Source organism: Triticum urartu, chromosome 1, assembly GCF_003073215.2.
Source record: "Triticum urartu cultivar G1812 chromosome 1, Tu2.1, whole genome shotgun sequence".
NCBI lineage: Eukaryota > Viridiplantae > Streptophyta > Magnoliopsida > Poales > Poaceae > Triticum > Triticum urartu.
The window spans coordinates 440,886,066-440,899,577 of record NC_053022.1 but is presented as its reverse complement, the minus strand read 5'-3'; the positions used below and the strand labels follow the sequence as shown (position 1 = coordinate 440,899,577).

General features: G+C 44.4%; 1 protein-coding gene and 1 non-coding gene across 2 annotated transcripts; one reads left to right on the top strand and one right to left on the bottom strand.

Moving 5' to 3' along the window:
• Positions 1 to 8,634: 8,634 nt before the first annotated feature.
• On the top strand, positions 8,635 to 12,049 carry LOC125517008 (rhomboid-like protein 14, mitochondrial). The gene is made up of 2 exons (XM_048682246.1): positions 8,635 to 9,026; positions 11,140 to 12,049. Exons 1-2 carry the CDS (start codon positions 8,775 to 8,777, stop codon positions 11,914 to 11,916), a joined length of 1,029 nt encoding a protein of 342 aa, XP_048538203.1. The 5' UTR covers positions 8,635 to 8,774; the 3' UTR covers positions 11,917 to 12,049.
• A 429-nt stretch (positions 12,050 to 12,478) lies between these two features.
• Positions 12,479 to 12,566, bottom strand: TRNAM-CAU. Its single transcript is given in 2 exon segments — positions 12,479 to 12,514; positions 12,529 to 12,566. It is a non-coding gene; the product is annotated as a tRNA-Met (tRNA).
• Between the last annotated feature and the right edge of the window lie 946 nt (positions 12,567 to 13,512).

Genomic DNA, 13,512 nt, shown 5'->3' with positions numbered 1-13,512 from the left:
TATGAGAAGATGCTGAAGACGAAGTTTTTACTAAGGATTGACATGAACCTGTTCAAATCAATCTGGGGCCTAATGTTGGGGATATTACTACTGGGTGTAAACCGGCCAGGAAAGGCCGGGTTAACTTCATCCGTAGTTGATTATGCTTGAAGCCCATGTAGACAGAAGAGGAAAGGTCCAGGGCCCAGAACCAGTTTAAGGCCCGTAGCCGTGAACCGGCAATTGTATGAAACTTGTATTGTAAGATAGAAAGAGTGGAGACCGAACCGGACACGTTTATGAGTCGGTCTCGGGACTCTGTAAACCGACGGGCGTCGCCCATGTATATAAGGGGACGACCCAGCAGCGGTTCAGGACAACAGACAACAACTCGAGAGCCAGACAAAGTGGATTCACTCCCTGGCCTTCGAAACCCTAGCAATACCAATCACAACTAGACGTAGGCTTTTACCTTCCTCGAAGGGGCCGAACTAGTATAAAATTCCCCGTGTCCCTTTGTCCGGTTTAACCCCTTAAAGCTAACCCGTAGCGATGGCTCCACGACTAAGTCCTTTCACAAGGACATCTGCCATGACAAACCCACGACAGGTGGCATGTAGGAATTCCAGTGCACTACATTAGGCTTCCTTAGAGTGCCTGCTAGTCCAGCACACACAGTCATGGCTAGTTTATGCTACGCACACAATCATTAATAGGTGGTTTAAATATGTGTAAGGGATATGCAATGTATTATCATGTAGAGATGTCTGAAATTAGCCGTGTCAACTTGCGGATAGGATTACACAATGAAAAAGTACAAGATGTATGTTGCAATTTCATGGAACATCGCAAAAAAGGAGAGGTAGCGGTGAGCCTATACAATGTGCTATGGTAGGTCACTCCTCCATTGCAATCATCGTGACATGTTATTTGTATGTCAGTTCTATTAGCCAAGTTTATTAGGGATAGTTATTATGAGTTATCCTAAGAAAACAAGCACCTGTGAATATAAGCTCCAGGTAACAAGCCAACCAGTTCTTTTCATTGCCTTCCTTTTCAGCTTATCTTTGGTATGATCAATGAAAAATCTAGATTGCATTATATTTTTTTCATTTTGCTTCCCATATGAAAAATAATTTGACTTGCAAACATCACAAATTGAACCCAGTGCAGTAATTAATATGATAGGAAAACAGACCATCACTATTTGTTCAAAATGCAAATACAAAGATACCATCTACTTGGCACAATCTACTTTGGTCAATTTCTTCCATAGAGATCCCATTGCCTAATTTAAACGAAGAACGCATGGCTCACATTTAAATGAAGAACAATTATTTATTAAAATTCGATGGTCCAAGTGGTTGGTTATTATCATATAGCAGCACCAGCTGAAAGCATCATATAGCAGCAGCAGCTCATAGCAACTCATCATATAGCAGCAGCAGTGTGCAATTCATCATATACCAGCAGCAGCTCATAGCAATTCATCATATAGCAGCAGGAGCAGCTCATAGCAATTCATCATATAGCAGCAGAAGCAGCTCATAGCAATTCATCATACAGCAGCGGCAGGAGCAGCTTATAGCAACTCATCATATGGCAGCAGCAGCTCATAGCAATTCATCATATAGCGGCAGCAGCTCATAGCAATTCATCATATAGCAGCAGCAGGAGCAGCTCATAGTAATGCATCATATAGCAGCAGCATAAGCAACTCATAACAATTCATCGTATAGTGGATCAGAATGATTTGGAAAAAAATCAGAAGAGATCCTCACCATGTTGGATGAGCTCATCCTTCAACAGCACCTCAAGGCCACGGCCTTGGAGGAGGGGAGTGGGAATAAGGTGCCTTCTGCTGCAGTGTGGCATCAACCGTAGTTGTGCGGCGCCCGCCGGAGTAGTGTGTTGGACGGACCACAGTGGAGTAGTTGCTGGAGACCATGAGAATGAGGGGCGGCGTCAGAGGGAGGAGCAGTCAGGGAGATTTGCCCCTACCTGCCGGCCATGTAGCCTAGCTGGACAGAGCATCGTCGAGGACCATGCCAGATGAGACCGGAGGCGATGACTCGCTGGAGGAATGATAACCCACAAGTATAGGGGATCGCAACAGTTTTCGAGGGTAGAGTATTCAACCCAAATTTATTGATTCGACACAAGGGGAGCCAAAAATATTCTCAAGTATTAGCAGCTGAGTTGTCAATTCAACCACACCTGGAAACTTAATATCTGCAGCAAAGTATTTAATAGCAAAGTAATATGATAGTAGTGGTAACGGTAGCAAAAGGTAACAGTAGTAAAAGTGCCTTCTGCTGTAGTGTGCGGCGCCCGCCGGAGTAGTGCGTTGGACGGATTGTGCGGCGCCCGCCGGAGTAGTGCGTTGGACGGACCACAGTGGAGCAGCTGCTGGAGACCATGAGAATGAGGGGCGGCGTCAGAGGGAGGAGCAGTCAGGGAGATTTGCCCCTACCTGCCGGCCATGTAGCCTAGCTGGACAGAGCACCGTCGAGGACCATGCCAGATGAGACCGGAGGCGATGACTCGCTGGAGGAATGATAACCCACAAGTATAGGGGATCGCAACAGTTTTCGAGGGTAGAGTATTCAACCCAAATTTATTGATTCGACACAAGGGGAGCCAAAGAATATTCTCAAGTATTATCAGCTGAGTTGTCAATTCAACCACACCTGGAAACTTAATATCTGCAGCAAAGTATTTAATAGAAAAGTAATATGATAGTAGTGGTAACGGTAGCAAAAGGTAACAGTAGTAAAAGTAGTGTTTTTGGTATTTTGTAGTGATGATAGCAATAGCAACGGAAAAGTAAATAAGCGAAGAACAATATATGGAAAGCTCGTGGGCAATGGATCGGTGATTGAGAATTATGCCGGATGCGGTTCATCATGTAACAGTCATAACCTAGGGTGACACAGAACTAGCTCCAATTCATCAATGTAATGTAGGCATGTATTCCGAATATAGTCATACGTGCTTATGGAAAAGAACTTGCATGACATTTTTTGTCCTACCCTCCCGTGGCAGCGGGGTCCTAATGGAAACTAAGGGATATTAAGGCCTCCTTTTAATAGAGTACCGGAACAAAGCATTAGCACATAGTGAATACATGAACTCCTCAAACTACGGTCATCACCGGTAAGTATCTCGATTATTGTCACTTCGGGGTTAACGGATCATAACACATAATAGGTGAGTATAGACTTGCAAGATAGGATCAAGAACTCTCATATATTGATGAAAACATAATAGGTTCAGATCTGAAATCATGGCACTCGGGCCCTAGTGACAAGCATTAAGCATCGCAAAGTCATAGCAACATCAATCTCAGAACATAGTGGATACTAGGGATCAAACCCTAACAAAACTAACTCGATTACATGATAAATCTCATCCAACGCATCACCGTCTAGCAAGCCTATGATGGAATTACTCAGGCACGGCGGTGAGCATCATGAAATTGGTGATGGAGGATGGTTGATGATGACGATGGCGACGGGTTCCCCTCTCCGGAGCCCCAAACGGAGTCCAGATCAGCCCTCCCGAGAGGTTTTAGGGCTTGGCGGCCGCTCCATATCGTAAAACGCGATGAATCCTTCTCCCTGACTTTTTCTCCCCGAAACCAGATATATAGAGTTGGAGTTGAGGTCGGAGGAGCTCCAGGGGCCCACGAGGTAGGGGGCGCGCCCCCCACCCTCGTGGACAGGTGGTGGCCCCCTGGCCTTCATCTTTTGCAAGGATTTTTTATTATTTCCAAAAAGTTGTTCCGTGAAGTTTCAGGTCATTCCAAGAACATTTGTTTCTACACATAAATAACACCATAGCAATTCTGTTGAAAACAGCGTCAGTCCGGGTTAGTTCCATTCAAATCATGCAAGTTAGAGTCCAAAATAAGGGCAAAAGTGTTTGGAAAAGTAGATACGACGGAGACGTATCAAGGAACCCTAGGGCTGCAGGCAGGGGATCGAGGTAGAGAGAAAGGGGAGAGGAGATGCAAGAGGGCAGGGCAATGAACACTTGCGTATTTGTTTTTACTTGAGGGTCAAGTGTAACGCGGGCGTGAGCAGTTGCATTTTGAGTGTAATATAGGCAGACAACAGAGTCATTTCACTATTCCCCTTCCCTTCAATTTTAGTGAGCTTCTACCCGAAACACCCCCTCCAAAGCGAAATAAGTTAAGCCCAAGCCCATAACTCAAAAATGACTTCTTTACATCTTTTATGGCTTATTTTGACAATAAGCCCTGAAAAGGCGAATTGAACTAGCCCTTAACCTACAATTCAATTGTGCGTGCAATGATGAATCACTCCTGCCTGCTATAGTGTGCATTTAGGCATCATCATACATGGCATAACCTAATACATGTGCATTCCATTGTAGAATCTGGAATATGCAATGTTTATGTTAGTTCATACGTTACACATGATGTTTAAATGCCCCTCAAATCTGGTCAGTCAAGTGATAGTCTTTAAGCCTCCTTGTTTGCTTATTTTCTTGATATGTAAGATTTGCTCACACATCTGTTCAACTGTTGTTTGCATCAGCCAGCCATACTAGGACGGTTTGCTTTGATTACTTGTTGTTCTTGACCTAACACTCTAACAGAGCTTGTCAACGATTTAAACACTAAAGGTTGCTGTAGTGGGGCCTTGTCTAACTCATAGGTGACATAAAGGTTTGGTTGTATACTAAAGTAGGCTCTCCAAGAGTACCTGGAGATCCAGTTCGAAGGTATGCCTAGTTTTTACATAGTGCAGACATAGTAAATGCTCATTTCATTGTGTGGAAGTGCAAGAGATGTGGCATGTTTCATTATGTGGTATTGTTTTGTTATAATCTCATCATTTTGTGTTGTTCACTTACTGGAAAGTATGCATATTTATCTTTCAAGGAGACGAGTAACTAGTTTGTGTCACCTTGCAGAGGGGGTGCAATGAAGATAAGATTGAGTATTTCCAAGTACAAGATGTTAGGAAGGAGCCTTGCAAGAGAAGTAGGAGCTGCGCTTAGCCTGTTCAACCAGTTAAGGTAAGTCACTGTATCCAACTCAACAGTTCAATTCCTTATTTGTTTCAGGCATAGTTAATTTTCTCTTTTCAATTACTTTATTTGTCCTTAGTTAATGAGATGCCCAAACAATGATGCCTGATGTTGGGTACTTGTATAACTATTAGTTGACATAATTAAAGGCCTTACCATTTAATTACTCTGGCGAAGTGTGCATGAAGCTTTGAAGTCTATTGACCAACTATTATTGCATGAGGCTCACAATCTAGTTTATACTAGGCTAATAATTGCATAGTTTTGCCTGCTGTAGTAGGTTTGTATGAATCCCTCTGCTGTTCATTAAGCTCCCTAAGACTTTAATTGAGCTACAGAATGGCTAACTGCTTGCTTACTTATACGCAACGTGCTATCTAAATTTGTAATTTGTCTGTGTTTTGGATTGGGCCCCAACATCATGCTCCTCTGGTGAGCTAAGAGAGATTTCTGTATGCAAGCTTCACAAACTACCTTTTTAAAAAATTTAAAATATCACCTGCTTATGCTTCATAACGTGTAACATTATTGTTAGTCCTGTTTTGCCATGTACAAAATAGTCTGTCTTGCTCGCTTCACTATTGTAACTATATTTTTGCCCTAGTCATGTATACTTACAGAAATATTTCAGGATGAAGTGACATCAACACAAAGATCTACGAGCGATGCGGCATGGCCGTTACCGAATGATTATGGATTGGAATTGGAACGTGTCGATGTTCTCGAGCATCAACTAGAGGTGGCAAGACAATGTGTACATGATTCTCAACGTACAATCAACAAGTTGAGACTGGACATGCAGGTATTAGATGCAGGAGTCAAAAAAGGAAACAAGACACTGAGGTAACCACGAAGGAATTGGAGATTTTGCAGACTGAAATTTGTGCTATCTGAATCTGGCCAATCATTTTTTTCTAAAGAGATTATAGTTCAAATGGTAAGTTCTTTTGATGCGTGTCCATGATGTATGAGCTTTATTTATCCAGTGTATGTAATGTGCTGTTCGTGTACGCTTTATAATCACTAGTGCCGAACTATAATGCCCAGTGGGTATATTCGGCTGTAATTTCTTTATTGTATAGTGTAGGATTATTCTACGTTTTTATGCTTTTTATTGTATAGTGTATGTTTTTTAGAGGCGATAATATAGAGTAGGATATTTCTTGAATATGCTATATCATTGAAACGGGGGCCAACAAGCCCAAACATTTCCTGGACGCCATACAAACGAACAAATATGTGCAGTCAAAGCGGGCCTTAATTGGGCTGGTCAAAATAATATTAAGTGGATCCCAAATGGACCCATCGTAACAACGGCTCTTAGCAGGCCGTCAACAGACCAAAAGCTCGATAGGGTCGAATAAATGGAAATGGCATACGGGCCTTTAGCAGGCCGAAATAAAATGTCAATTGTCTCGGCCCTTTTACTTTACGGGCCAATAAGAGGGCAAAAGTGTTATGGGCCAGAGGAGACCCAATTTGCAAACTAGACTTTTGACAGGCCGAAAGTCGAGTTGGGCTGAAATGATGCCCTGCGGAACGTGGGCCCCTAATGGACCTAAAGTCAAAGGCCCAACTGTTGTGCGGGCTCTTAACAGGCCGAGAGACAAAATGGGCTAAGAGTTGGCCCATTTACCGAATGGGCTGAGGACACGCCTAAAGTCACAGCGGGCTAGAATTGGCCCAACTGCAGAATGGGCCGAGAAAAGGCCGAAAGACGTTTCGGGCCGTTAATGGGCTGGAACTGACGATGGGCTGCTAACAGGCCGAAAAAAGCTCGGGCCACAATTGGGCCCAAAAACACAGCGGGCCATTAACGGGCTTAAACGGACGATGGGCTGGAAATTATCGAATCTAGAATGGGCCTTCGATGGGTCAATTCTGTGTAACTTGTATGGGCTGTACTTGTAAATGGGCCTGACTCAAGTAGGCCGCCAATGGGCCGGCCCGCTTATTTTGACCTTTTCACCGGAATGGGCCTCTGTTGGGCCATGCCACATGTCGACGTATCATAGGCGCTTCCAGTCCAATGAGTGGATGACATCTGTCCGAACGTTGAGCAGACACGTGTTTCCTTCAGCCAATGAGAATTTTACATGTGGAAAATTCCCATTGGTCCGGGCTGTTAACGGGTTATCGGATCCAAAACCGGACCCGATAGCTTAACGGCGCCCCGTTACGGTGGATGCCACGTGTCGGTCACCCTTGACGAAAGCACTTCTATGACGCGTGATTTATCGTTATGTAAGTGGACACTTCCGTGATGATAATTTTGGTAATGTCATGGAACACTTGTACGACAGCACATGTATGACTATTTTGATTCTGTTATAAATTTGTCATGAATGTACATGCATGACAGAAAACATGACCTACTGTGACAAACACGTATCATCATGGAAGTGTCTTTTTTTAGTGGAAGGTTAGGTCACGTGGGCATGCGAAATTTTGACAAGCTTATTAGAGGTGATCATATCCTTGGTGTTAAAGATGTTATATTTGATAAAGATAGACTTTGCAGTGCTTGTCAAGCAGGAAAACAAGTTGGAGGAAGTCATCCCGTGAAAAATATTATGACCACGAGAAGACCGCTCGAGCTACTTCATATGAATCTTTTTGGTCCCAATGCCTACAAAAGTCTCGGTGGTAACTCGTTCGGTTTAGTCATTGTCGATGACTTTTCGAGATTTACGTGGGTGTTCTTTCTTGATGATAAATTGCAGGTCCAAAAGATCTTCAAGAACTTCGCTAGAAAGGCCCAAAATCAATTTAAAGTGAAGATCAAGAAGGTTCGCAGTGACAACGAAACGGAGTTCAAGAACGCCAACGTGGATACCTTTCTCGACGAAGAAGGGATTTCACATGAGTTCTCGACTACGTGCACACCTCAATAAAATAGAGTTGTTGAGAGAAAGAACCGGACACTTATTGAGATGGCGAGAATGATGCTTGATGACGCCTTGTTTGTCGTGGCATGACGGTGGAGGGCAGCAGAAGCACACTTGACATGAGAAGTGCATCGGACAAGCTTTGTTTGTCCTCCTCTCGAGATCGGAGAGACACATGTTCGCCTCTCTTCAGATATGCCTTCTCTCTCTGGTGTCGACTAGGTTTAAGAATATGATTGTGGCGGACATGCTGATGCGGGTGCTCCTGTGTGGTTGCAGCGAAGCCGAAGCCGTTGGGTCGCGAGTGCCATGGATGACGTACAATGACATCGCAATGGGCTGTGATATGCTCTGCTCAGTCATGTTTAGTTTCTCCAGTATTTTTGTACGTCTTATGATGTTGGTGACCTACTTTAGCTAGGCGTAATTGCTTTGTCCAGATTTTCGTCCGGTTTCCCTCTTTAGCAAGCAGTTCTCGTCGGTGTACTACTTCCTCCATCCCCAAATAAGTGTCTCAATCTTAGTATTATTTTGTACCAAATTTAGTATAAAGTTATCAATCGAAACTTTACTAGTTTAAATGAACTTATTATTATCAAACAGAACAAAACTATTAGCAAAATGATTGTCATGACGAGGCGAAACATTGCTCCGGAGTCATCTGGAAGTTTCGCGGCATACTTGCGACCGAAGAAAGAAACACATCCATCCAGAAACAAAAGAAAACTAGAGATTTCGAGCGCCAGAGAGAAGAAAAGAATAGGGAAGGAATTGGGGGCAGCGAGTTGCGTGCGTCCTGCCTCCTCGGTGCCAGTCAGTATTCGGTTGGCGGTCCCCCAGTTTCAGGGGATGGGGGCGGGCATGAGCGGTGGCCGGCGGCGGGGCGCCGGCGTCGGCTGGGGCAGCGGCCCGTCGAGCGGGATGCTGCCGCTTCTGGCCCTGCAGGTGATTCTCGAGTACGGCCGCGCCGGCGCCAGCCGCCCGCCCGTGACGGCGGCGCTCATCGCCGCCAACGCGCTGGTGTACCTCCGCCCGGGCGCCCTCGACGCGTTCCTCCCGCCGCTCTCCCGCGTCGCCTTCAACCCGCACCTCATCATCCAGGTACGCACACTGTGGATTATGGCCGAGTCATGTTGCGCTGGTAGAAGAAATCGTATCGCACATGGAAAACCAACATTTGTTTTCTGTTATAATCTAGGGATTGAGAAGTTTAGGAACGCGATATGTTCCGAGTACTGATTATCCTTTGTCGAACAGGATGCGGATCTATTGGCGGTGGTTTCCGGTAGTATTTTGCTTAGGGTTTGTAGTGTAAAAGGTGGGGTGGAGTGGCGGAAGTGGGTAGGCTAGTGTGTAGGTGGGGGACTGGGTGCTAGATGAGATGAAGAAGAGCTGCAGTCCCAAGCATTGAAAGGACTAAATTGCATTTTTAGACATAATTTACAAAATCACTGGTAGAAAGACCGTTCCAAATGTAATAACTAGTTAAAAGGACAGAATCTCCTATGCAGCAACCTTAAGAACATGAATTTATAGAAAATAACACCCTTCCTGACACGGTGGAGTTTGTGACCTCGATGTCTTCCTTGCAGCTGATTAGTGATGGCAACTTAACAGGGATTGGACCTCTAATGGACCCCTTTAAAATGCCTAGGGTTAATTCTGCTGTTCTCCAGTAGCCGAGTGTAACTGGAAGATGCTGACAAGATGAAGAACCCTGGCTGCATTTTATTCTATACCACCCTTAAGACTATTTGAACCTTAACTTGTGTTTACAAATGCACTAAACACTAGTTGGGTGTCACCAGTTCCTAATCTCCGACCAGGCTAGCTGAGACAGGATAATTTTGCATCAAGGCAGAGGGGAAAGAGTATCACCTGGCTCACTGTCTTGAACTATGATATCCTATGATATATCCAGATCAAATATTCCTAAAATGCAACTGTGCTGATGTCTCACCTTTGGTCCCTAAGTTATAAGTCTGCGTTCTAGGCCTCCTGATCTGTAGTCTGCTCTGCTTGGCTCTGTTTTCTATTTTTGGGTTGTTTTGCTTTCTTTCTTCTATTATGTAGCGCAGCGTAGTTTTGTTTTTGTTCAGTTTGCTTGGTTGGTTTTGTTTTGGTACTTGGCCTACTTGTGGTTTTGCTCTGCGAGTTCTTGTACCTTACCGCATACTTCTTCTAATAGTCATTAGCCCCTAAAATGTAGAAATGGTTATGAGGAACATTTTAAATCAGTAGAAAAGTACTACTATCTTCTTTTATTTCAAGAAAATATTCACAGCCGTTGGACATTTAGTGCCACATTCGACCATATTCCATGAGCTGGAGCAGACTTATAACTTGGGTCCATATAATTATAGATTAGCATATGTACTATCTCTGATGTGTGAGTGATTATGATCACAATATTAGTTAACTAAGAAATTTTATATGACTTCGTAGGCGAAGATTTTTTTTTACATGTCATTGGACATTTTTCACTATCATTTGATAGATGTAGTTAGCAATCCTATGAGTCAAATTTGGTCCATGTGCCACATGGTCATATTTAGTGGCTGTGGGTTACAATGCGCTGCATCCTAGTGTTTTTTTGGCGCGACAAAATTTTCATGTCCTACCCAAGCCCTTGCGTGCATGCCGCCGCCACTGGTGAGCCAAGGGGAATTTTGAGGAAGACAATGTGGAGTGAGTGACGGTGGAGGGGAGGAAAGAAAGGAGAAAAGGTCAGCCCTGCTGAAAAATGGGCCCAAGAAATGTAAAGGCTGTGTTTTACGGTTTCTGAATCTGCAAACTTGCTCTTGAGCCTTTAAAAACTTTTACAGTGCACTCTAAAATCATTTTGAAGGCCCTGCTAGAGTTGCTCTTATTGTGCCCTTTTCAACTCTATTTATCCAGTAAATGCAGGCTCTGCTGGTTTCACAATGATTTGTCGCTCTTTCCGTAGGGTATTATTCGTGGACCTAGGTGACATGTATGTGTGAGTTTTATGGCCTGATGGTGCCCCTTACACCCCTATATCTAGTAAAATGCAAGCTTTGGCTGATTCAGAATGATTTGTTGGCCTTTCCATAAGGATTATTGCTTTCAGAAATATCTAGCAGAGTGCACATCATGTGCTCTAAAATGTTGTAGTGCAGAGTAATCAGTGTACATTAGATTGATTTTTTCAGTATCTCTCATCTTGAGTTTAACAGTTGTGAACATGTTGCAGTACGGCGACCTGACGCGCTTCTTCCTGTCAGCTTTCTACCACCTGAGTGAAACCCACTTCTTCTACAACATGACGTCTCTCTTGTGGAAGGGCATACAGCTTGAAACATCAATGGGCAGTGTTGAGTTTGCTTCTATGGTCACTGCCTTGCTTGGCCTGTCTCAGGGCTTCACACTGCTCTTGTCCAAAGGTCTACTCCTTCTCGGCAATGAGACTGCGTATTACGATCAATATGCCGTTGGATTCTCCGGGGTGCTGTTTGGTATGAAGATTGTGCTGAATGCCTGGTCAGATGATTATGTCTTCCTGCATGGGATGGTCATTCCAGCAAAGTATGCTGCGTGGGCTGAACTGCTCCTCATACAGGCCTTCATTCCCGGGACGTCCTTCATTGGCCATCTTAGCGGGATTCTTGCTGGTCTAGCCTATCTTTGGATAAAGCGATCATACTCCGGGCCGGACCCGCTTTCTCTTCTGATCTCGGGCATTGCAAATGTTGTAAGTTGGCCGGTGAAATTCGCTCAGAGGCTCCTGAGGCCTGGTCGTCGTCAGGGGGGCAGAGTTGGGCGCCGCGCAGCAAGAGAGAGCGCCAGAGGCATGTGGAGATGCGTGGCCTGCACTTTTGACAACTCGCCTTCGGTAGATATCTGTGAGATGTGCAACAGCATGCGTGAGGATCGTGTTTTTCCCAACAGACAGCATCTCCAGGATGGGGGAAGCAGTGACCTCTCGGTTGATGAGATACGCCGTAGGAGGCTGCAAAGGTTTGACAGATGAGGCCATAATGTAGATCACCATTACCAGTATAAATTCCAAATAGTGCTAAAGATACTTCTTCCTTGAATATAAACTGTCATTTGCCCAGGATTCTATGCTCAATCCACTCATTGCGAGGATTGCTTTACATTTTTGAATATTTTGTCACCATTTGAAGGCCCGGGTACTTTGATGTCCAACACATTTATTTTCTTTTCGAGAGTACGCCAATGGTGATGGCAGCAAAAGGTTTAAAGACCTCTCACAACATCACCAGAACGATTATAGAGTTGAAACACCGCACCATACACACTATCTACCCTCGCGCTTCCTTCCAAAGATGAATACTGAAATGAAATGCGGGTGAATTACGTATATTTTCCAGGGCTGTAAACATTGCTAAAAAAACAGATACACTTTTTAGTTTCAGGAGGGCGCAGCAGTGGCTGAAACCGTGAGTTAACCGGAAAGGCAAAAAAAATTAGACACAAGTTCAGAGTTGCTCTTTTCACCTGTTGTTACAGGTGCACAAGTGACGACCCAAGTTGTCACCGAGCGTTTCATCACTACAGGTTGCCGACTGTGGGGTGAGAGAGGCTCGAACTCTCGACCTCAGGATTACTCACGTCTAGCTATGAGACCTACGCGCTAGCCAACTGCGCCACCACCCCGTTGTGATACTGGAGCGATGTAACAGCTTTTATTTGCCTCGTCCACCGTGGTTACGTGAGATCTGTACCGTAGAGCTGAACACAGGATATATCTCTTTTGGTTTGTACAAATCGCAGTCCTTCATAAAACTCCAAGAATTATCATTGGGCCATCTCGTTTCTTGGATTAATCAAGTGAACACCGGCGAGCTCCAAAGACAGTAAAAGAGGCTGTTAGGTTGACACCCCCTTTTACTGCCTTGGGGGCGCGGTGGATGTTCATTGCATGCATGCGGTTCAAAGAAAGAACTACTCCCTCCGTTCCTAAATATAAGTCTTTTTAAAGATTTCAACAAGGGACTACTTATGGAGCAAAATGAGTAAATCTACACTCTAAAATATGTCTATATACATCTGTATGTTATACTCTATTTGAAACCTCTAAAAAGACTTATATTTAGGAATAGAGGGAGTATCACGGTTATGTAAAGTTTGTGGTTTAGTTGGTCATGAGTATAAAGAGTGTGGCTCAGGTGTGCATGAAGAAAAGAATATGAAATTCGGTGATTGGCTCTATGCTGACCCTCCGAATCAATGGAGTAACAGTGGTGCCAACGTGCCTAGTCGATCACAAAAGGCTGGAGCTCATGATGAAGCTGATGGTAAAGGAACAAAGGCTCATGTGGTGGATCCAGAGACGGGAGTTGGTGCTACCAGCCCATGTAAACCCACTTCTATGGCTATGGATGTTGATAGGAACGGAAAAAAGCGTTTGAATATGGTGGAGGGGGAAGCCGGAGTGAATCCAAGCAAGCCGGCACTAACGTCTGACCATGATGTTCTAGCTATCACCGAAGGAAAAGGTGAGGACCTCGAGAAGGATACTCCTCCTACGTTCAGCACAAGCAGTAAGCGTGCAAAAGTAGGCAATGATGATATTACTAGTGATGTTAGATCGGCGGCCTCC

What these genes read in the sequence shown, in the direction of transcription:
- LOC125517008 (XM_048682246.1), top strand. Translation starts at nt 8,775, where the DNA reads ATGGGGGCGGGCATGAGCGGTGGCCGGCGGCGGGGCGCCGGCGTCGGC. An exon ending in ACCCGCACCTCATCATCCAG is followed by an intron (nt 9,027 to 11,139) that starts GTACGCACACTG and finishes AACATGTTGCAG; the next exon opens with TACGGCGACCTGACGCGCTT.